Consider the following 25,467-nt stretch of genomic DNA (forward strand, 5'->3'; position numbering starts at 1 on the left):
GGGAGCTGAACTGCAAGCCCAGCGGGAAATGATAGCAACCTCGAATGTCTGGCTCGTATGTAATGAAAAAAGTAGGGCGAAAACGAGGCGAGAAATCGCTTAATTCGCGTTATACTGTGCGGTTTTGTTTGTTTTCCAAAGTAAATCGGTTACTGTCGAGTATTGTATCGATAGCTAGCTGGGCAAAGGAACACAAATAATTCCGATGATTTTCTACATCGTAGCTTTTTATTGGATTAAATACGGAAAAGCTTTATTACCGTGCGGTTCTTCATCTTTGGCGAAAGTCGTAGTAGCGGTTGGATAAATATTTCGTGGGCTGTGTGATACGTATAATACGATTCGAAAGTTTTAGGGCAGTTAGCGTATTTATAATAATACTTGGAAGCTGAGAGAAACGGAGCGACTATTAGAAGATTATTTATTTTAATTCTTTATATATAATAGCAACGAATGTACAAAGTTCAGGTTTCGGTAAAGCAAAACACATTTGTTTAATTCTCGCATTTTGTTCGTAGAATAATCTCGACGCGATGAATGTAACGTAGCTTAAAAGCAAAGTATGAACCATTTTAGGGAATGACGTGGAAATTCATAGAAAGCTTGAGAAAAAGCACATGTATACAGACATATTGAGTTACCTTTTTACCACTTTCTATGAAACTCTCACTCGCATACCATTCCGTAGAGGCAAAAGAAATGAAAGAAATTCATTAAATATCTTATGACTTATACTTCGAAGCATAAGTAGATGTAGGATAAATAACAAATAGATAGTAAATAGATGGCGATGGAATTTAAATGTTACTCGAATCGACTTCCATGAATAACGTCGGATGTTTAGAGGGGTAACTCGAAGCATAATTTTCCTTCTGACGTTCAGAAACAGCTCTTGCCTCGTTGCTTTGAACCGCAACCGTATCAAGCCATTCTTTGATATTTGACGACAGGTAGATTACGAATTAATCGGTTGGTACAAAAGCGATGTACGTAAGACCTGCTCAGCCGAGCCAATGTTTGCATCTCGTTTCGCTTTGCTATCGGTAGAATTCCACGTAATCAATTTTATATTATATTATTCTACCGTTTGAAAGTTCGCAATTAAAGTTCGTGCATACAGTTCGACCGATCCACAATGGAACTCGTTTACTGCAATCGATGCAGCGATGTAATAAAAATAGAATAGTATGTAATTAAAGAACTATTAACCTATTTCGTTTTCCTTTTAACTTCGGAAGGAAAATATTAATAGCTTGGGTCTGAATTTTTATTTCGTTATCACAAACTAACGGGGAGTTTCAGCAGCTTTTACATTTGAGTACCTTCGATTGTAAAAAAATGTTACGAAGCAATTACCCAGTTACTAGGATTAAAGGATCGCTAAGGATGATTTTATCGCACCATTCAAACAAATAAAGGCGAGAAAAACCCTGCAATGGAAATAAGAGGCGGATATAACGATCAAAGTGTTGCGGAAAAAATTCTTCAATTATTTTCAACGGTGTATGTATATATACCATTAAATCAAATAATTCTGTTAGATTAATTTTTATAACATTACTTGAACAAATTTACGTTCCATAACATCGATCGAACAAATTGAACGATCAAATAATTTGGTTAGATATCTGTGGTAATGGAAAATGTGATGTAATGGTTAATACATATATAACTGCGAATGCCTATGTTTTAAGACGGACAAGAAAAAGCAAACAGGGAAGCAAATTGGGAAGCAAATAAATTCACACGAACGGAGCTTCTTCACGAAGAATAGATCCATTGACTTAGCCATCAACGAACGATTACATTTGGTAATGACGAATCGCGCTTTTGTTCTTTGACTACGCGAAGGTTAATTCCGCATTTGCCAGCCACGTAGAACGCGTTTTAAGTGGAACAAAATTTGGAATGTTTGCATGCATGAGAGAGGTGGAATATACCGCATAGAAGAACGTAAAACGTTTCAGGAATTCTATTCGAAGCTCTTAAATTACGTCTCGCTTCATTCTCCTTGTCGAGCTTGAGGATTTTCTTTGACGCGAAAGAAGAAGCTGTTTTACGTCGCGAAACTGAATAAAAATTACGATCCTTCTATCAACAAGTTTCTATTAACACGACTATCTGTATTGTATATTTATTGGCGTAGTTGCATATACGTGATACAAAATAAAAGAACGTTGCTATTATTTATAAAACTATAGCTGACGTTTATATGAATGAGCTTTCGGCGAGACGTCGTATTTAAATTTAAATAGACCTGGATCGACAGTGAAATTAACCAGACGCTCGTAATAACGTATTTCAGGACATACGATGCAAATTTGCGCATACCACGTATCATGTCCTAATTTTATGGCAGAAATTTATGAGAGGCGGTTTGAAATTACGTTGACGGTGTACGACACGAATTTAAGATACAGCGGACTATCAAACATTTAGAATTCGAAAAATAACGAGACCAGAGACTTTCGATTTAAAATTTAGTTCTTAATAAATTGCGGTACGCTCTATCCAAACAAATATAGAGGATGAAAATGTTTCGAGTTTTGATCACGACCAATCGAAAGACTTTCCATTACAAAGTGTAAAACATTGGACACTTTGGAATTTCAAATACACAAATAGAACTTCGATTATCCCGGTAAATATGCACTGTGGATATACGTTTGGCTAAGTGAGACACATATCGTCTGTGTTGTCAACACGTCGTTGTCAGTTGATCTTTATGTTGCGCAACAATATGCCAAAACGTAAGTGTACCGTTTTATCAATTCAGGAGGAACGTGAAATACTGACTCGATTAAGGCAGTGATCGAACCGTAACTAATATTAAATAGCAGCATCTTGCGGCATTGGCGAATCGATTTGCGACAGTTTGCGAATCAGTTTGCGACATTGAAAGGCGAAAGTGTGAAATTTTGATGTAGACGCAAGTAGTGCTGAATCTGTAACTTTTGCAATTACAAACATTTGCAGCATCAGAGATAATCATCAGGTGGTGTGAAACACGGCAAGAAAGTATTCCCCGAGAAAGCGTCAACTTTAGAAGAGATGTGCAATTTAGCATGTCAGGACGATTGGAAGAAGAAAGACGATTAAAACGTGTGTATTTGATGCTTGCAATATGTAAAAAAAAATTGTAATTTATAACGTAGAATGTAATTGGATGCGTATCGTTCGATTAGTATGAAAAATTCGAATAATCGAGATTTTATTGTGTAATCCATCGAAAGATTTTGGATTTAATATATGGAAATAGGAAATCTTCGAACTTGAAATCAACTGAAAGATCTCAAGCTATGAACGATAAGTATAATAGCAGTTTTATCCTAACTTTAATGAATTTCAAAAATTTAGTAATGAAATATTATGAAATTTCGAACATGTATTATCGATATTAATATTATTCTCTGGCAAAAGTATTGGCAATTTAGTATTCTTTTTACATGAATAAATTAAGTGGTTGAAAATTTGAAACGATTTGCAGGATTACGTGAAATTGTAGAATGAGTCTTTTTATTAATTAAATTCTCTTTATTTTATGATCAAGGTTAATGGAACGTTGTTCTATCGGTGCATCTAAATTGAAAGTCGTCGATCGATCGTCGCTGTATCGAATTATGAAATTCATTTGTGACGCTTGGCTTGTTTCCTTGTCGCCTGATAAAATTATGTCATATTCCCGTCAAAGCAGTCGTTTACAATTAGGATCGCGGCGCGTTTCCGTGAGTTCGACGTTAAAGAAAGATACGTCGTTACGTTCTTTTACGATTCGTTTCATTTCTGGATGTCGAACGTCGCCATGTTAAACAGAAATTCCATTCAAAAGATAACGGACCGAAGGATTTCGATATTAAATTGTAGAAACTCGAAGAAGTTTGAATTTCGATCGCAACGAGTGGAAAGATTTTCTATTGGAAAAACGCAGAAGATGGAGAGATTTTGAATGTCAAATAGGGCAGATTGAAAGATTACAAATTTCAGGTACAGAAAATTGAAACGTTCTAAATTTCAGTCGTAACGAATCTACAAATTTTCCATCGAGGGAGATTTTCGAATTTTCCACGAATTGAGAACTTCCGAATTTGAAAATTTGAAGACTGCGAGAAAATGAAGCTTCCAAATTTTAAATATGGAAGCTTGGAAGATTTAGAATTTAAAATAAAGAAAAGTAAGATATTTTTAATCTCAAACATAAGTAAGAACAAAAACTTCGCGTTTAAGGTATAAATAATTAGGAAATTTTCGACTTTTTAAATTTAAAATAAAAGTCTTCGAATCTAAAACATAAAGAAATCCAATGCCCTAAATTAAAATCGCGGCGAATGAGAAATTAGAAACTTTCTGGGGCTATGATTATACCTAATCTTCATTACCATTTTCTAATCTTCATCGCCATATTCATATCTAGACGCTATGTACTTAGATAGGCATATCGCTGCATTAAAACTCGTTAAAGTTCGCGTGAAGTTTACGCTTTAAAATCTTGTACTTGTCTTGACGGGGAACACGACCAGCAATTATACTTGTGGCAGGATATGTTACGCTCTTCGAGCTGCTATTTTAGCTGACACGAAACGCTTCGTAAAGTATTATTCGGGTATCACGATATCGTATTCACCGGTGATCGATAAGAAGGCAAAGTCTCGTAAAATGCAAAATCATTGTGTCGAAACTGACACACATCAATATTTCTCCTCTCTTTGAAGAGAATTTGAGGTGACGATCAACGCCAATAACTAAACAGTCTATCGTTTATTTCGAAATACTATACCGTACACAGACGTTGATTTTTTTGCACGGGTTAACTTGGATATGAAACTGTTTTGCAGCAATTAACAGGATGGGTTTTTAGTAAATTTGTCCGAAATTGGTCAAGGGTGTTATAATTCTATAACGAAAGGGACGAAATGATCGTAATCATCAGCGTAGATTTAAATATGAATCATATTAATTAACTCTTAATATCAATTCTTTCGCTAAACTAATCTTTCCCAGTGGAAAATGGTGAACGGTAGTCACTGATGGGTTGACGAACTTAATAAACTTTTATTCCAAAATGGGCTCTCTTTTTTCTGCCGGGCTACTGTGCATTGTGCATGACAACGAGTGGAATAAAAATTTTATTAAAACACCGATCCTGAAACGATCGAACCAAAAACGATAGAACATACATTTTTTATTTGCTTTCTCGGGAAGAGCGATATATTGGATGATTTTATAGAATATTTCCGTTCATATTTTAGTAAATTTTTTGCGAAAGGTTAATCATAAAGTTTCTATCTAATCGAACGAAAACATTACAGGAGGATGAAAAGATATTCGTTTTGTAATATCGTTGTTTCTCGATAAACTTCGTTTCAAAAGGCAAGAGACGAATAGTCCCTTTGGTATAGTCTGCGTGATATAAGGCGCGATTTTGAATCGAATGAAACGGCGTGCCGTGGCGAAGCGCTGTAATTTCAAAAGTAGAAAGTTTAATTAAACGAAGTTACCTTGGCGGACGTTTAATTGGAGTATTTACGCGTTTCCAAGCACGAATGTTTCCAGCTAGAAACGTTTCCACGCTTTTGTGTATTTTATATTTTGTATTTATTTTGAGAATTTATTCGACTGTGAAGATATCGGTTAGCTGAGGAATCATCGACTAACGATAAGTGAAATTTAATTTCGAAATCGAGCGAAATGCAAATGCGTTTGATTGATGGGAATTAAATGAAATGCAAAACGCGGCGCGTAAAATTATTCGAGCAAAAGTCGACGATTCGATTTTGTCACGCAGCGAATCGATAGAGGTGTTGCTATAATTGAACATCAAAAGGCGTTATATCATAGCGTACAGTTTTAAAATCAATTAAAGAAAAATTTCTCCTGGATTAGGATTCTATTCGTTATTTCTCAAACTCTCAGGATGAGTTTAGCCGATCGTTTCAGTCATTGAATTTTATACCTTCGAGCTATGATATCTTACGGATCGATCATGATTCTGCATTTACGCGAAACGGAAAAACGATGGACAAATTTAGAAAAACTATTTGTACGAGTTACAAGAGAAACCACGACGAATTAAGGATCACACGTGTTGGCTACGATCTCCTGACCGAACATTCAAATCAAATAATAATTGTCAAAGATTTGAATAATTGTCAGAATATAAATAAAAATCATATGCGAGATTTATTCGTTTTCCTGTTATAAGTGTCCTGATGTTAACGAACTAACGTACAAATATGGCTATTTGTTTGTCGTTATATAAAAGTTTAATAAAGAAATAACAATTATTTTCCATAAACCGCGTATCCGGCGAAAGTGATCGATTTGTCGACGGTATTATCGACGGGAAAATCGATCCGTATCTTTTATCGAATAGAGCATAAATTTCATTGGACGCGGCTCGATCGGCCGGCACGACTTTTACCGTAGAAAATAGCGCGCGATAAATTGATTCGAACGGTGGGAAGCACGCACGCTGTTTCGTTGATGTTTTCATTGGTTGTACGCTGCTTACTTTTCCCTCGATTCGATTTACGGCAGCGGGTCTCGTTTTGCCGGCAATATATATATATACCGAGATTGAAAATGTCTGGAAAATGAATGCACGTACTTGCGCGCAACCAGAGGGCGACGATGAAATATGTCTCGGAGATTTTAAGCTCGACGAGAACGTAGTTTGTATCAGACAATGGCCACGATGAGTCTTTTCCTATACTCTTTGCCTGCGTAGCACGCTGTCACGTTGACACAATGATACATATTATTCTTTTTAAGCCTGCGATGTTACGCCCTATGCAGAATCTCGTTGACACTGCACTATAGTACGGAATATTTCAAACGAAATGAAAATAATTAGAATAGAAGGTTCAGATGGTCCAATAACGCAATTTCACTGGCGGTTAATTGCGACGCTTTTAACGCGATTAATAATAATTTTGTCGAGGTATGTTCTGAAAATATGTTCGTTTGAATATCTTTTAAATTAATCAAGATACCGACGTGAAAGTTTCAGGATACACTAAAGACGATAATTATTTCTATATTGTTTATCTAATATTATACATACTATTTGATGTAATTGCATCTTATGTTTAGATTAATTATAATTGCAATGTGGAATATAAATAAGAAAGAACTACTACCTTTTAAAGGTAGAGAAAATAAAAGTAAAATGTAGAATCGTATTATAGTATTTCAAAATACTTGTCGTATTAAACGATCCCCGAGGAGAGTTCTACCGTGTAAGATGGCTGGAAATAAAATATTTCCTTGTCGGTTTTACCATGTGTAAACGAGCTTCTCTTACAGCGAATTTCCCCGAATATGAATCCCATATTTCTCAAGATATTACATACACTTTAATTTCGAGCAAGAATTTTGATGGAAACATACCGAATCTTAAACCTTCTTCCCGGTAAAACATAGATAAACGTGACTTATCGTATTGCAGTCTTCGTAGCGTAACAGTAGGTTGCAAGTAAAAATAAGAACTGTGTTGTTCCATTAAATCGCATATTTATTCGTATCTGTGTTCACGTGTAAAAATCATTATACCGTTGGCTAACGATTAAAATGCCTATAGCACGAAGAAATATTTAAACAATGAAATATTGCGTGAATAGTTGCCTGTCGAAGTCATTCGTTTCGTACGCATTTTATACAGTTTACTAAATCGACTATGGAAACACGCAGTTATTAAATTACAGGTGAAACGTTTCACTATCAAAGAGATTGAACGAACATCGAGAGCCGATCGGTTGAATTCAGTGGTCTCGAGCCAAACTGCATCTCGAGGTTGTTCACGATGCGATAAATCCGTGAATTACATCGTTGACGTCGTTCGACCGCGGCTGAAATAATAATACACGCTGGCTCTGTATGTTTTATCCAGCTGATAGAAAAACAGCGATCCACGAGTCGACGATGCTCCTTTCGATTCGACGTGTTCAATATGATTCGGTAATTTTGTTTCATCAGCCGTTTCGTTTCGTTTTATTCGCCCGGTCGACTAGATTCGCTGGGATTTCGAGGTGAACATTTCATCGCGCGTGATGTTTATTTTACACCTGCAATTCCCCCTCTCATATTTCCTTCGTATTTCATTTCGTCTGTCGTCGTTGCAAGGGAACTTCGATTTCAATTTGTAATTTTTAGAATTCCGCGGCGTACAATTTCTCGAGACCGCCGATTTAAATTCCTTTGTTTCGCTCTATCGCGATCCGCCATTCCTCCCTTTTGTCTCTTTACGATATAGGAGTTTTGTTTGGTCCGAGGAAGATTTTCTCGAAAATGTCAATTATTTCTCCGTTCGTCGATATTTCATGGTTCTCGAAAGGATCAACTTCAAAAGGATCAATAAGCTTCGAAACATTGACGATACGTCGAGGATATCCTAAAATCCGTACGCTTCGCAGCATTGAAATACATTTCTATACGTATATATTTTGAAGCTTGGAATTTTATAACGATATCTTCTTGCTAAAAGTACGAGTCTTATTTATCGACTTTTGAAATTGCTCAATTTTCGTGAAAAATACATTTGCGTGACATTTTCTATGGTAAGCTTCCTATTTATATCGTAAGAATCGTAAAACTGAATTGGAAGAATTATTTCAGTTCTCTCGGTGAATCGATAGCATTGAATTTAACGTGGTTGAATAATTAAAGGAGTTTGGAAATTATTAATTTCGATAGTTCACATTGAAAGTAAGTTACTGTAGCAGCATGTATATTTCCATAAAGAGGCTAACCATGGAAATTAGAACAATGCATATTCAAGATGTACGGTCGTTTAAAGCGATGAATATGGTGAATGAATTAAGCTGCGAGTGTGATATTTGATAGGAGTTTCATAATTTAGTAGGGCTAATTACTGGACTCGTTAATTAATTTACTCATTATCGTGTCAGGCAACGACCACCATTTCCACAATAATTATGAAATTATACTATCCGCTCCTTTCGCAAGATTAATGTCCATTTGTTTGCGCCTAAAATGAGATGTTTTTCGGTGAATAATAGAGTAATCAATTTCCCGTTATGGATTAGTAAATGAGTGACGAGTTTCAATTTATTGTGACCCACATAAAATTCGCTGATAGATTTCCCATTAATTGTTACAATTTCCACATTTCTGTCTGTTCGTTTTCAACGTTATAATTACGTCGAAATGTAATATTTTAAATCAATTAAATTAGGAAGCTATTATACCTAATCTATTCACCTTTGTTAATACGTATAACAAAAGCACCATGGAATATAGATCATCGATATAATTCGAAGGCTATTTATAGCTAATCAAGATAAACGTTTCAAGCTATTCTAATTAAAAATTAGAAATTAGAAATTATAATAAAGTTATAATTATTATTATTATGCGAAAGTTATTCTAAAGTCGCATAAAGTTATACAAAGCCATTCGAAAGTTGCGCACTATTACTTTGAAAGCGAGGTCACTCAAGGTTATTTGAGGTCACCGAGGAGCATTCAAAGTTACTGGAAGACCATGTGAACGTTGCCCTAAGGATATTCAACGCAATTTCAAGATCGTTTGATCGGTTAATCGTTCGGTCGAAATTTGTAATGTAATATATGCAGAGTAAAGGATTAAAAAAAAAATAGACGAAGAAAATTCGATATTATAAAATTTATGGAAATTGTTCGAACGAGCCCTCGATGGATAAAAAATTCTGTATACCGTTGATTATTCGGATTTCATCGTGTGGATGATGTACGCGTCGTACGAACAGCGAGGGTCATTAAATATTTGTTATCGATGATATCCGCTACCATAAATTGTTCCGTGGACGCAAATCAATTTACGTTAGGAATCTTTCGTGTCCAGCCCCTTAAATATCATTTTTGTCCAACCACGATATCAATTAATTCCTGTCCTTCGATCGAGCTCTCTCGCCAATTCACTTCCACCGATACGTCTCTGTAATTATAACGATTTGCTCGTATACGAATACTTTGTAATTAGATTTTTTTATGGCGCAAGAAATTTACTCGCTTTGAACTTAATTTTGCGACGGATCATTAGTGACGTTGCAATATCGTTTATTACAATAGCGTTTTACAAAGTTGCTGACCTAACGTAGATTGATATCTGACCCTATTATCTGCTAACGAACTTTTCATACAGTCATCGTATAATATAAATTGATATATTATTTAGGAACATGAAATGTAAAACGTGTCTCGTATGCTTAATTGAACTTCGAACTTTCTCTTGAGGGCTGCAAGGAAAAAAAATGAATATTTAAATTCGAATTCTATTAAACTTTAGTAATACAAAGTTGGGTGATCGATGTTCTTTATCAAGATGAGGTTCCCAACGATCTCGTAGTATTTTTTATTATTTCGCAACATCGCATTTTTATTACAATAACGTTGCCATTAAACTGGATGAGAATATTATCGAGAACTGTTAATATTTATCTGGCATACAAATCTAATTATTATTACCTATAATTATTATTTGTATATATATATCGAATCTTGAATATCGAGTCCCTATTTTGTTTCTGGTTTCTTGTTCTGTGCTTGGTTCATTCTTACGCAAATTTTTACCATGTTATTGCTCAAGATTCTATTTTTCACGCTTATCAAGATTCAAGTGTCTTTTCGAATGAAATTGCGTTTCATTACAGATGTAAAGATAAACGAAGAGAATGATGAAGCTAACGATAGGACAGACCGCCTCGATATAGCCAACGCTTCCCTCGAACTTCAAACACTGAGACTGGGTCGATCTCTCAACTTCGAGCTTCATAATTCAAAACTTGAGAAATTTCGTAGACTTTTAACTCCGCGAACTCCAGCATTTAACGGAGTTACTTTTAAGACAGGATGCTGAACTTAGGAAATTCGACGAGATATCAAAATATCGATTCAAGAAAAATTATTATTAAGAAGACTATAATTTAAACATTAGAAATTGACTCTTCGTTGTAAATTCTTCTCGGAACTGCTTCCTCCGTATTTCGATAATTCACGACAGTTTCCACGAACAATACGAAACGCAACTTACATCGAAGTACATGAAAGGCAATTTGATATAAAGTTTTATGAAAATCGCAAGGCAGACGTTAGAAATTCCACCTTCTTGAAATGTACGAAACATCGCGTCGCATTTATCATTTACGCGATAACGATGCAAACGGAGGAATTAAAACCGAGCGTTTTATCGGGTCGAGGAGTTGGTGCATGCTCGGTGCTTTTTCAAGGAAGCCATAGTATTCCCGTTGTATAAACGAACAATTGCGAACGTCCATGGTTTACGCGGATAAAGGATGTAATGTGTGGGCAGCTGCATCGGAACTGATACAATTGTTCACGTATTTTGAGCACATTGCGTCATTATTCGTTCTAACTAGATGCATGTTCGGTTTTGATTACGCAAGACAATATCCTAACTGATCTTCTCTCTTGAATTTACCGTACCACGAGATAACGACTCATTCTGTAAGCTGGATACTGTTTTCCACGTTTTGAGTGTTATTTGTGAAGTTGAAGTTCTTCGAAATACTTCAAAATTCCTTAAATACTTAAATAAACTTTGTTACGTCGCGCAGGACATCTGCACGCCAGCCCTCGCTACCTGGCCGCCAACGGTCAACCTACAGCCATCCCGATTCTCAATAGACCCAATGACCCACCATAAAGACATTAGGCTTTAGCTGCATTGTCTCCACACATGTTTGCCAGTCTAATTGCATATCTGGAGAATTCTCTAATTCGAGAAGTATTTGCAGTTTATGGCTGGGTCTTGGAAAGGTCCTTGAGTTTATTAGGCGCTCTTAAGAATCACGGAGAAAGCGGACAGTCATCAGATGGGAAAAACCCAACACATGTCCATCATAAAAGGCTATTTTTCCCATCTGGAGCAAAGTCCACCGCCGTTCTACGTTGGTGGGAATCTTCTGCATATTCTGTTCATTAGAGTGGGCCATCACCAATCAGCATCGCGGATCGTTACCCTCACTTCCTGGACGAAAAGTGTGAACAACGAATCCGCGTTCATCAGTCAAAGGGCACACCCACACCAAGCTTTCCTCCGAGACACCTTAAGGGCAGTCCAACACTCTCGAGCAGGCGCTCAAGCAGTCATCAACCGTTATACTCTCGAGCAGGCGCTCAAGCAGTCATCAACCGTTATACTCTCGAGCAGGCGCTCAAGCAGTCATCAACTGTTCTACTCTCGAGCAGGCGCTCAAGCAGTCATCAACAGTTATACAGTCGAGTTCAGTTTCTCACTCTCTCCAAATCTTTCCTATTCCAACTCCAATTCCGAGTCACAGTTCAGCACTTGTCGAGCCAGTGGTCAATCAGTCAACATCACCACATCTCTCTCGGTCAAGTCATCATCCAGTGTTCGGCCGATATCATCATACGAAGCGACACGCAAGGGGTCTCACGTCGCACTAACTCGTCGTTGTACGGTAAAACATACACCATTGTATCACCGAAGTTGCTGGATCAATTAAAGATATAATAACCTGTTAACTGCAGCGTTATTTCTATTAATCACCCTTATTATCCCACAAGAAATAAGGGATCGTACGATTCGTGGCGTCGATTAGTCTATTGTAACGGGAATTTACGACTCCCGTTGGCGCGCTTCTTTCTGATCGCGTCTCCCCGCGAACGTACGAAAATACAAACTTAAACAAAATACTTAAAACTTCCATTAAGGCTTTCATTGAAATTCTTCGAAAGACATCGACTGTAATAGTTTCAACAGAGAAATGATTGATATCAGGAATCGTTGAGGCTATTGTTCGTAAGTATTGGCACGCTTACGATAGTCTAATCCTGAAGAATCTTTAGGAAATTCATTCTTATTATAATTTCTTACGATATCAATTCATAGAACGAATTTACTTTCCTTTGTATTATTATCGATTATTTAAATCTTTTATATAGAGTCTGACTCGTTGCGTGATTTATGGTTCTCGTGCAACAAAGTTTAATTCAAACTTCGATCTTAGTTTCAATTCTCCCGACAGAGCAACGTTAAATATAAATTATGCATAATGTTTTGGTACTTTGCAACTGACACAATGCAGCCAGTGACTAGCTAAATAGCTTAAACTTGCCTACGAACAAAATCCTAAAACGTTCTTTCTTTAAATAATTCCTTAAATCGAATTTCAATATTCTCTCGTATCTAAGTTATCCACTGGAAGATTGTAAGAACCAGCATGTAATTCTTAATTTACTATATTTTCTGTAACTGTTGCATACGTGTAAATTTCTATCCGATTAATCGTCTTATCAGTAACCTGATTCAATTATCGCCTTTTGTACGAGATCGGTACGTGTCTTAATACAGTTGATACGAAATGAAATCTCATAATCCACTTTGTCTTTAACAAGAGCTGCAGAACGATTAACTTTTTAATCGAACGGATACTCAATTTCTTCGAACCAGTTGCACAATTTCTTAGAAAATGTTTCGTTCGTCATTGAACGAGTCGAAGGGAGGGCAGAATACTTTTCGTCTTAATGACCAGTTAGGTATCGATCGCCTTGACAATCGGAAATCGCTGGCAATCGAAGTAATCAAGGTTTCAATGGTTTATTTCACGGAGCAATCAACTTCTCAGTCGGACGTTAGTTGGCTGGAAAAACAGTTAGTTGCTTGACAGAACAAGCTTCAGACATCCTCGATAATCATCAAGACATGGCATATAACGCGTAGTTGTAAACGGTTGTAGCACCTGTTTGTCACTTCATTGAAGTAAACACGTTAAACGTTAGCGTGTAGCTGGAGATTTGCTCTGCAGCGTGTCAAGTAGCGAGATTAGATGTAACTTCTAAATCCTGTAATTTCAAGAGACGTATATGGATCCAATTAAGCGAACTAAAGTAATTAAAGACACCCGTCGTATGACATGTGAATATTACAATGTTTTGTAATGAATCGTAATATACGAAAGAGATGGCCACCTTTTCTGGTAAAAGAAACATGTTTTTCTGAAAAAGAGTGGATCATTACAAAACATTTTTGTTCCTAAGCTGTTTCGAGAAAAGAATTTCAGTTTAGTTTAATCTAGTTTAATCCAATTCCTGAAAAAGATCCTGTTTCATAGCAATTTGATTCAGAAAAATATTCTCTAGCCAGCCCAATCCGATTTCTAAAAGAGGAAAAAAGTCAGTTAAACTGTTTAAACGAAAGATCCCCGTTTTCATCAAAAAGAGTTCCTAAAAAGCATCCTTAATTTAGTTGAAACCTAATTTTAAAAAGATCCCTGTTTTACGTTAATCTGATTTCTGAAAAAGAGTTTCCAGTCGGCCCGACTGACACCTAAAAAAATCCCAATTTATTCTCTATCAAATTTTAAAGAAGAAGAGTGTCAATCTAGCTGATTTCGGCAGTAAAAAAAAAAAGAAAAAAAATCTCTTCGCCGAAACCAATTTGTTTCCAAAAAAGATTACCTGCGTTCTAACTCGATTCCATTTTATTCAGTATTTTACTTTCAATAATAGACCATTTGGTCAACGTCCAATGAAAAAAGCTGATTGCAATTGTCGCAATTTCACGTTTCACCTTCCGGTCATTCTTAATCGTCGATGATGTTAACGAATCAAAGCCGTGTTAGTGTCAACATGGCACGTTAGCCGCGTATTGGAACTGTTACTAGAACGTAAATACTAGTGTTAAATACTACTCATGAACCGAACATTTAGTTTATTAGTCGAAACGAGTGGCAAAGTTGCGCTACTTGTTCAAGGATGGTATACTGCTGTTGTATATATAGGGTGTCTCCAAACACAACAATACAAGCGGTCGAGCGTTAATTGCACGTGGAAAGATAAGTGGAAAAAGAGAATAACTTTCTTCGTTCGTAGCTTCGTTTTCGAGAAAAATAAGCTTGAAAGGTGTAAGGTTGTATGCATATCAGCAGATCCCGCTGCGACTATAAGTGTTTCTTTGTTTTCCTAATAAGAAGAAAGAAAAGACAGGTACACGATGGCAGCGATATCGCGCAGAAAAGTGCCGCTCGTCTGCATTTAAGGTAAAATGTCGCTGGTAGAGTAGCCGCGTAATTAGAATGAACGATAGATTCGAGTGACTCTGTCTCGTTAATGAGCAGACCGGTTAATTGGTATTTAAATAGGGTTGTTTGAAATTAGCAATTTTGTAGGGATATTAATCGATAGGATTACGATACAAGTATCATACATATAAAATGGAATTGATGAATATTTAATTGGCGATATTAATTATGGGATATATTACTCAAGGAAATTATAGCGTTTTCGAATTACATGAGAAATTACAGTTTTCTATAATTGGTTTTACGTATCCGACGCGTGCTTCGATTATCGAGTTTGTAATAAAATCAATGGTGACATTGAAACGTTTATTTTATTGCAGTGCAAGACACGCGGTATAAGTTTAGTTGTATCGGAGGAAATTCTTCTTTTACGTTTTTTATTTGTGACTCGAGGTAAGGTCGTCTTAGTCCAAAGAAATCGTATAGAAAAACAATGACGCGTTTAAACGGCCTTGCAATTACTTCTGGAACCGCAATTTCTCTCGGTGTTTCTGGACTTGACGAGATTTATTTAGAGTCGAAAAAAAAGAACTACATTAAAGTCGCCAGCACGAAGTCTGCTAAATCTCACTGCTTTTTAACGAAACGATAGCTTCGTTCGGTGTCAAACGATTTTCGTTCATAGAATTTGCACGCAGACGAAAATCATTTAGACGCAGCTGCAGGGAACAGCTTTCGCTGTAATTACGATCCTATAAATTGAAATATTATCGTGAGATGAAAAATTTGTAGGACGTAGATTAATTCAGTTTGCAAATTTGTCTCCTTTCGTTTTTCTTTATTTATTTTTATGGGACTTTTAACTTTCATATGCTTTCGTTCCAAACAAATTTATAATCTTTTCTCCGTACATTTGCTAGGTAGATAGCCCGTTCTAAAGATTCAGTTTTGCTCTTGCCTTATAAACCTTCGACAACCGCATATTTCTCACTGTTCCCACCTCTTTTTTTCTTAGTTATTCAGTTATCCAAATCTTTTCCATGGTTTCAAGTAAAGTGGGAAAATTTAACCCCATTTAGTAACCCCATTGACTGATTTATCGCGAATTTACGCACAAGTTTCTAGACATGGCATAATTTATCGTAAACTTCCTTGACTGCTGCAAACTGTGTTTCGCCTAGATTTTTAGATTAATGGAAGCTCGAAATATCGTTCCATGAAACATTAAATCGTTATCATAATTTTCCCACTTTCAGCCTTTTATTTCAATGTAACTGATTCTGTGAAAGTCATTATGACTAAATTGCCTTAAACTTGGAGATAATAATATATCTTTAAATCAAGAATGACCTATATCGGTGAACGAATAAAATTATCATTAAATTTAAATGAAACCTATTACGACTAAATTTTCTTAAACTTTGAGAGAATTAACTTTTACACTTACTTCGAAGGAAATGCGTATAACTATTTTTCAATTGAACAAACACGTATATTCTCATGCGTATATCAATATCATTCTCCTCATTTTCGAAATTCTATGCGAATATTGTATCTGTGAAAGTATACTTGTAAAATATAATTCGCTCGATAAATAAATCCATGGGTATAATTAGACCATCAAATCCAGGCGAAGTAAATTAATTTTCGGCAAAGAACCATAAATCGCTGACCAGAAACTCCGTAAACTCGAAGGTTTTCGTATCGGTTCAACTTCTTGGCGCAGCTGTTGCTATAAATCTATTTTAACATACATACTCCGGACGTTTATTGATGAACTACACCCGCGAGCTTTTTTTCCACGGAACCTCCCTTCATCGCTTCTCGTTATCGCAATATTGTTTACAACGCTTGTAATCTTGCTTTATCATTCAACATGTTGCTGATACGTTCTTTCGCCCATCGAACTTAACTCGAGAAAATACACGTCGAATTAAACGAAAAGAACGTCCGCAGCTTTTAAACGCGATGAGAAAACATCGTGTTACATTCTGTCCAATTTGTCGATAGTTCGTCTGCTAGAAACGATGTCAAGGATTAGATTCGTGAAACGTGAATTTAGCGTGTACAACAAACGAATGCTGTGCCGAATAATTCTTACGACTAAAGTCAGAAAAGACGAGAAAAACGGATGATAAAACATTTGTAGCCAGAACTTTATCGTTAGATTATCATTTTTTATCCTTCATAATGTTGATCGTTCAGTCTAATCATGTACTTATTCATTTTTTAATAATCTCGGAAATCTCAGTTAAACGTGTTCTTTTCAATTACTTTGCTTTACAGCATTAGCCACGATTCGGTAAAATATAATAGAAAAGCTAATTGACTGAGATCTTGGATGAGTAAAAGAGTACAAATGTGAGACCACAATGTGTGAAAATTACATAAAGTAATTTTATATCATTTGTACGCTTGTGTTCTTTTATTTTTCATCGAAGTTTTCTACTCTCCAACTCGTTACATTTATTAGACAAAGCTCGAACGCTTTTCTTTATTTAATATTTTATATCACAAAGGACGTACGCGATGCGAACGAAATAACAAATTTGTGAAAAATAACTAGAAAATGCAAGCAGTGAAATGCGTTTAATTCGTCTCTTAATTCGGCTCTTGTCTTGCGGTACTTATGGCTGAAAGTGTATCTATGTATCTAGGTGTATGATAGAGCAGGCTGCTGTTGTAACAAATAAGGACATTTGAAGTTCACCAAGATCGTTTTAGCGTACTTCGCTGTACCCGTATCGTTGAAAAGTTTAACGTGGTAAAATTACGTAACGTATGGTCGTTTTGAATGTACGTTAAAAAAAGTATTTAATCGTTGGTAATGTGTTAGTTGTGTCGTAGTGACGAATGACGTGGTCTGGCACTAGAAAGTTGCGGTCGGTGGTTAACTCGTCGGAAGCTGGCAGACAGCCAGCCGCTTCTACTGATGCTGTTCCTAGGTTAAATCGAAGATCGCGCAGTGTTCGTGGAAACGATGTTGCTTGAAACGTGACTACTAGTCTTTGTGGAGAATATTTGGGATTAAACCGTGTTCGTGATAGTCTTCGATAGATCTGCTGCCTTGAAAGAAGCGGTTAAGCTGGGAAAGAATTGCTTACCCTGGTCCTTCCAGGAATAACACAGCTGAGATCTAGACACTTGTTTGTTTTTCACATAAAATAATCTGCGACGATTTGACTTCGATATAGCATGTAATTTCCTAAAAGTTGAAAACAAAATGAATTACTACGAGGGGCAAAGAAAAATATGTACGATTCTTTCGATTGCTTCTGACAATTCTCAAGGTAGTTGACACTCGTTAACATTTTATTTGGAATATTTTTCAATGAATTTACGTCGTTGAACTTTGTCTTTGATGGTGGCGATCGTAAAGAGATTCCGGAGATTCTCTCGGTATCTTTTTTCTCACAATTTTTTCTAGCGCGTCGATTTTCTATTTTATTTATAGTACTATGATGAAAACTATTCTTTTTTAAAGCGTAGAAATATTTCGTCGTTTGTATAGTTGGTTTCTGTAAACTCTCTATTACCCTAACATACTTTTTATCCTAATGACTCTGTTTATGTTGCTTAATAATTTTCAGTTTACGCAGTTGTCGTATATTTTTCCACCGTTTCATCTTTGATAAGTTAATTAAACAGAATACGGCACATTTCTTCATTTTAAATAAACCTTCGAATCGATGGATTTGCATTTTTATCTGTTCGTCAAACGAATTGCCCCGATGTCGTAAGCTATTGCGTTAACAGCGTACGAGCACTTTTCACAGTGTGAAAGAGAACGAAAGCTTATCCCGATAGTAATTCCTATCTGTTCTATCGACTGTCGATTCTTTTCTTTTTTTCTTTCTCTTATTACTGTTTACTTTCTTGTATCGTTCAAAACACATCGCAGAGAAACTGGATTTTGGATTATCGAATTTTTCTACTCAATCTTCGATATGTATCGATGGAATTCGGACTCGCGGAAATAGTGACAAAGAATAAAGCTGAAAAATATAATACAAAGAGCGCCAGAGATTGGATTTCTTTTTATAGCTCGAGATGGGATTTAAAGAAATATCGAATATCTGAAGATAAATCGCCAGATGAAGGTAGCGTAACGTAATTCATTTTGTAAAAATTCCTTCGACAAATCTTCTTAGCGAACATTTTCCCCCCTCGAGTATTTCATGGATTCGCATCTTAACCCCTTAAGCTACACGAGATCTGCCGATCGCGCGTAGGCAAGAAGTTGGGTCGCGCGCCGTGCCATTCATCTGTTCAGCCGTGTGCCCGAACTGGCGCAAAATGTATACTTCTTATGACATGTATATTCAGGGGCTCCAAAGGGAATTGTGAAATAATAAACAACGTTCGAGGACAAATAGTGTTTTTAAGACGTCTAGGGCGTAATCATGATCAATTGATCAGTTAACAAAAACAATTTATTATTTCAAAGTGGATAATGAATCACTAGCAATTTGTAAATTGCCACGAGTCAGACACGTGTGTTCCGTTTATGGCACAAATTCTTTATCACGATTCAGACACGTAGATTCCGTTTATGGCGCAGATTCTTTGCCACGAATGTGACGCGTGATTTTCGTTTATCGCACAATCCCTTGCTACGAGTCTCCCTCGTCGTTATAGGCTAAGGGGTTGATTTATCGGAATGTCTCTTGTAACGCCTCGCATCAAAGTCATTTTCCACGTTTCTTTAAATTCCCAAGCAAAATTCCCAACCCCTTGCTTAAGTACGTATGATATCGTACGCGCAATTTCTTTAATGATCGTCTATTTGTCCATTATCTGTATTTCTATTAAAGTTTAGCTTTATTCGCAATTTTTTAAATAGGAGATTTTTTCATTCCTTCCCCCCACCCCTCGCCACCACCACCTCTTCTGGATCCTTCGCAGCCGATATCGAGCGAAAGTTTGGATTTGACTTCTCTTCCGTTTGCGTAAGATTTTCGAGCTTATCGATGTTAATAGAACGTAATGACGATATTAATAACCGAAGTGTAAACAATTTGTTATCGAGCAAACTCTCGGGAGTGTAAAAAGCATCAGCAGATTTATCGAGGAAATTCCCTGTAATTTACTATCCGTTTGCGCGAGATATCCGAGTTTAATCACGTTGATAGAACGTAACGACGATATTGATAATTGAAGTGTAAACAGTTTAAAGTTAAACAGGATCGTGTAGACGTTTCATATTCATTAAATTTATGGAGGAAGTCGAGGGAGAGACGTTGGGGATTGCCCCTTTTTTAATCTCTTTCAGTAGATTCATCGTTGCTTGTATTCGTGGCAATTTTTGGTTCATTCAGATTATGCATAACTGAATATATAGCTGCGTTCTACAAATATGTATGGAATTTGCAACTATAGTAAAAATAAAAAAGGTGGTTGATTTATTTAATTTTACTTTCGACCTATAGACATTTTGGCTTTTACGGTCGGTATAGTAATCACCTTTTTTTAATAACGTGTTATTTATTCGTTTATTTATGATATATATTTATATATGTTTCTTCAATGATAGTAAACACAGCTGCTTGCTATAGAACGAAATAATTTTGAATACATTGGATTGTTCGAAAAATACGTAACATCTTTGTCGTGTCTCGTGTTTGATGAGACTGGAAGAGGATTCGTAAACTTTCATAAACTTTTGCAAAATACCTCCTTTTTCTTTGGCAGCTGCTGAGTATCGTTGAACGTTAAACGCACGAACTGGCATTGGTGCCAGTTTCCAACAAGAACGTTATATCTTATATTTTGGTGAAAAGCGGTTAAAGAATGTTCGGCTACAGAATAGCCCGACTATTATTTGTCTTGGCTTTTACGAAATCTTTTTATAACGAGAAAGTGAGTACTTCGAAAGCTTGCAGAAATTCTTTCAACGTATTAAATACCGAAGAAGAACAAGTTTTTCGGAAAAGCGGTCATGAAGCTACGTAACAAGCAATAAAAATTCCTGAGAAAAATGATGCACGTGTTAGCTTTAAATATTTCCGAAATTCGTTTGTGAACCTTCTCGACGATATAACGTACAAATAATTTCCGATTTTTCCTTTCGATATTTATTTATTCATCTCTGTTTGTTACAGAGACCGCCACAATTCGAAGACGTTACGTGTTCTGCTTCATTAAAAATGGTTAATATGGATATGCAAACTGAGGTGAGTAGACTTTTTGATGAAATCTTTACATCTATTATTATCTTGCTCCCAGAAAGTTACTACGTTGTAACATAGAGTCGTTCTGTATACGTGCATTACATAGCCATATGAATACATACATACACACACACACACATACACACATATATATTAGCAAAAATAAATATGAGAACAAGATAAATTTACCTTACGACCGAATAGTACGAAATTCGTGCGTCTATTAAAAGAAATTAAAGTGAATGGTATATGAGAAAATATTAAGTTGTAACATGATATTTGTTTCGTTTTTTCAATTTATATAGTAAATATAGATACAGGACGAATCTATGTTATTATATTATATATTAGAACGCAATAATTTGCTATTCGATCAAATTTGAGTTACTCGATTGTTGTTAGCACTTTGACTGCCACGCCGAAATCACATGTTTCGCTCAGGACTCCACGGGAGTATTTTTATTATTCATAGCATATAATGGCAGAATAATAATAAATTAACGATGTAAGACAATATTCTTCCCCAATGGACCGTTTATCTTATTGGTGGTCACGGGTGACCACCGTGGCGCCTTGCTAACAGTTGATAGCGACATATCATAACAAGGTTCCGTTTATTTCAACAAACCATTTGCATTTGTCATTTCATTGTAAGCAAAACGTCCAAAATATATTGTTGAAACGTGTAGAAGATATTGGTAAACGGTATTTGCTCGTTCTATATATAATAGTACGGTATGTTCACGTTTCTAACTTGAATTATATGATTATAAAACAGCATTTACGATTATTTTCGAAGCTGTGTTTATAATAATATTCGTTGATTACCCCTCAAAGATATGAATGCAAACACAGTGCACCGTTAGATGCAAGATTTGTTCTTATTTTTTGTTATCGATGTTCTAATAAAAATGTTTAATTGTTCAGTGCGGCACTTTCTATTCCAAAGTATCTTCTATTTATCGGTTATATTCAAAATGCCCTAACTATCAATTTTCATACAATTTTTGCGATCGTAAGAAGTTCAAGCGCTCCGGTCATCAATGACCACCGTGACAGTCAAAGTGTTAAGCATCGTTAAGTATTATAAGAAGTTCAAAATACTAATTATAATAATAGTATAGAGACAACGTAGGAGCAGATTATTAACTAATTAGACCGTGAAATGCCAGTGGCTGTTAAATCAATACAAAATCTATCAATCACGTTATAAGAATTTGAGCGTGGTTGTTTTTCAATTTGAAAGAGGAATAATCGCGTCATTGCGTAGATGATATTTAAGGTGAATCATTAATGCAGCGCGATAAAAGAGTTGGAGGATAGTAATTTTGATTTTCGTACATATTTTTCATTTTTTATGTACATTTTTAATATTACACCCATGTACATTTTTGATATCACTGTAACGTATACTTTTAATTCTTCCGTCGAAATAATATCGAGTTTATAAGAATAATTTTACGTAAACTTTGGATGCAATCGTATCAGAATTTGGAGTAGAAGTAGAAGTCTCTTTTGAGAGAAATGTTTGTTGCAAGATTAGCGATCAACATATAAAGAAGAACGACAGGAAAATAAAGAAACGGAAACTGAACGAAGGATTGACTAGAAAAATAAATTGTAGAAATTGCATTGTTAATGGTAACGTGACTTTGACTATTCGAGTTTGTATTATTCTAGCCTTGTTAATCTTTTTGAAAGTTGAAATATTGATTTACGTAAGTGTAAAAAGACGTAATTCTCTTTATGCGAAGCACAGAAACGTTTCGTGGTTATTTTTGGAATACGTAAGGTGTACAAGTGGAAGAAAATCGGTGTGAAAAATGAATCTGTTCGAAATAGAAAACAGAGGTGCCTTTTGTTAAGACTTGTCATTCTTTTAATATACTCCAGTCTCTCTCCGCTTATAAATTTCAAGGTAAACTGAGATTTCAAAGTGAATAATATTTTTTCGAAATAGAAACGAAAATTTAACAAAACGCGTTCTAATATTAGGTGATCGATTTATACATATTTCACATTTCTTCAGAATCCTTCTATTCGTTCGTACAACAGTGATTTATTACGAACGTTCCGACGGATATAAACATTTTTCATTTATTTTCAAAATGCTCCTGAACATCATAATTCGATGCGATTCTTCGGTGAAAACGTATCACCGGAGAGATTTAATGAAAATGTACTTGCTCGCAATGGAAAAAAGAAAAATGGCGCTTTTCAGATACTGACGGAAATCGATAAAACAATGCGAAATCGATTTGTAAATAATAATATTCTTGGTTAACAGGATCACCGAGCGACATAATATGATAAAAATATAATATAATAAATAATTAAATAATAAATAGAATTTTCAAAAAGTTGAATTTCAAAATATATTAAATACTGTATTCAGAAGAACACTGTATTCGGTGTGCATTCGCATGAAATTCAAATAGGTTACTATAAATCTGTTTGGCGATCGTGAACGTCGTGATATTTTTTGATTTATGATGTCACTGAACGTGTGTGAAATTCAGTCGCTCAAAACTATAAAAGTTTGAGAATAATGACACAAATAAATATTTCACTGGAATTCTAAAAACTTTGCACATTTATTTTATTTGGTGAAAAATCATTGCGACAACTTATCATTGAGTAAATAAATTAGAAAAGTTGTTATATTATCTGATAATAAACTATGCATTATAGTAATAAAAGATATTAGAATTTTCCAAATGGCAATGAGTCTTCCCAATATCAAAATAAATACAAGTTTTATAATTTGATATATCTATATATCTAAATGCATCGAAAAAAGTGAAACTTTTCGTGTTCGAGTCAACAACATGACGAAGTATCGCGAAATAAAACGTTAACGAATAACCACGTCCTTGTTCACGATTCTTAGCCTCGAGTTTAAGTAAATACGAATACCAGTTCTGGCTTACTATCAGTTCCGGCGTACTTGCATCTTTCATGCGTTTTTTTTATTTTTTTTTCGTTTACGTTCCATAAAAAGGCACTTGAGGATGTTACGTCCACTTTGGTCACGTTAACATAATCTTACGAACGTTTAACTACCGTGTTTTCTTACAAAATTAAATATCTCATCGAGGACATATCGTGCATGAAAGTTGAAAAATAAATTGCTTCGTTTAATCCTTTAATTCTTCGTTTAACTCGTTAACAGGCTGTAAGCAATGTCGCCACGGTTATTCAGAATTCGTGCTTAATCAACGAAATGACGGATTCAATTAGCAACGCGGATCTTCTCTAGCAAACAATTTCCCTAAAAGTGGAATCTCTCTCGTTCGAGAAATCCGATGCCGTCTCAGTCGAACGACGAACGATACTGCTGAACGTCGATGCATTTAACGAGATTTACCGATCCTCTGTGTGTTCCATTAATTACGACATCGACGAAGTATGGTCAGCTCACTTAGCAGTCTGCGAACGTTGTCAGAAATGTCGCTATCAGAGAGAATATTCGAACGTGACTCCTCATTAAACCAGGAACACTCTGATGGATAGTGATACGTGCACAACCGCACCGTGTTACGAGGCAAACGTGATCGTCGTGCTCTTGAAAAATTCATGAAAATGTTTCAAAAATCTACTCCTATTATTTCGTACATAAAAGATTGCATCGAAATACAACCTGTTTTTGCAGTTACAAAATCCAAAATGCAGTTCCGAATGTTGTCTCGTATTAGTTTAATATTACTTTAATAAACGAGAAAATAGTACCGGTTGTGTAGATATTGCATTTTTAACGTTTCACATCTTATCTCAAAAATTCACTCTTCCCATTACTTCGTAATAGAAAGCTAAAGGTCTAAAGAAAATATTCAGCCACCGTCCATGGCTTGATATCTGTTGAAATATAATTCTCATTTTCATGCACATGGAACCACCCTAAAAATCTCCATTACAGTTTAACGCCACTTCACCTGCGCTACAATTTGCACCTACTGTCGCACCGAAAGCATTTCTCTAGCTTATTAATTAAAGCTCGCATTGCTGGCCCTCGTTCGCACGATTGCAAGCTGAAATTACCTTATCACGAATGCGATAATTTACCGGACGACGAATGACGCGAATTATCCAGAATTCTCCTCTGTAACGTATACTTCATACGACTTGATCGATTTCCAGATACGTTTATTATCGCGAGAAGCGTATAAAAGATTTTATTTCGGCCGCTATAAAGTGGCCAAAGAAATAGACTCGTCGATAAAAATATACCGATAGAGTTTTACCGGTGTGTTCATAAGCATTTATTCCGCACATGGCCTTGTGATGACTCTCAATGATTAA

The 25,467-nt window shown here is 35.7% G+C and overlaps 1 protein-coding gene and 1 long non-coding RNA gene across 18 annotated transcripts in view; one reads left to right on the forward strand and one right to left on the reverse strand.

The window, feature by feature from the left end:
- LOC122572382 (calcitonin gene-related peptide type 1 receptor-like) overlaps window positions 1-25,467 on the forward strand; it is a 160,713-nt gene that overhangs the window by 9,448 nt on the left and 125,798 nt on the right. For 8 of the 17 annotated variants that reach the window (XM_043737290.1, XM_043737285.1, XM_043737286.1 and 5 more), the window contains one exon: window positions 21,100-21,171. In XM_043737290.1, coding sequence (XP_043593225.1) covers window positions 21,145-21,171 — 27 coding nt within the window. In that variant the 5' untranslated portion in view covers window positions 21,100-21,144. Of the gene's footprint in view, window positions 1-12,143; window positions 12,437-19,077; window positions 19,099-20,709; window positions 20,858-21,099; window positions 21,172-25,467 lie in introns of those variants that run through there. The other 9 variants (XM_043737291.1, XM_043737297.1, XM_043737283.1 and 6 more) reach the window with 9 other exon arrangements.
- On the reverse strand, window positions 15,167-24,473 carry LOC122572390. The gene is made up of 3 exons (XR_006318443.1): window positions 24,099-24,473; window positions 16,446-18,203; window positions 15,167-16,348 (listed from the first exon to the last, which is right to left on the reverse strand). It is a non-coding gene; the product is annotated as an uncharacterized LOC122572390 (long non-coding RNA).

This window comes from Bombus pyrosoma, linkage group LG11 (genome assembly GCF_014825855.1).
Source record: "Bombus pyrosoma isolate SC7728 linkage group LG11, ASM1482585v1, whole genome shotgun sequence".
In the NCBI taxonomy this organism is placed as follows: Eukaryota; Metazoa; Arthropoda; class Insecta; order Hymenoptera; family Apidae; genus Bombus; species Bombus pyrosoma.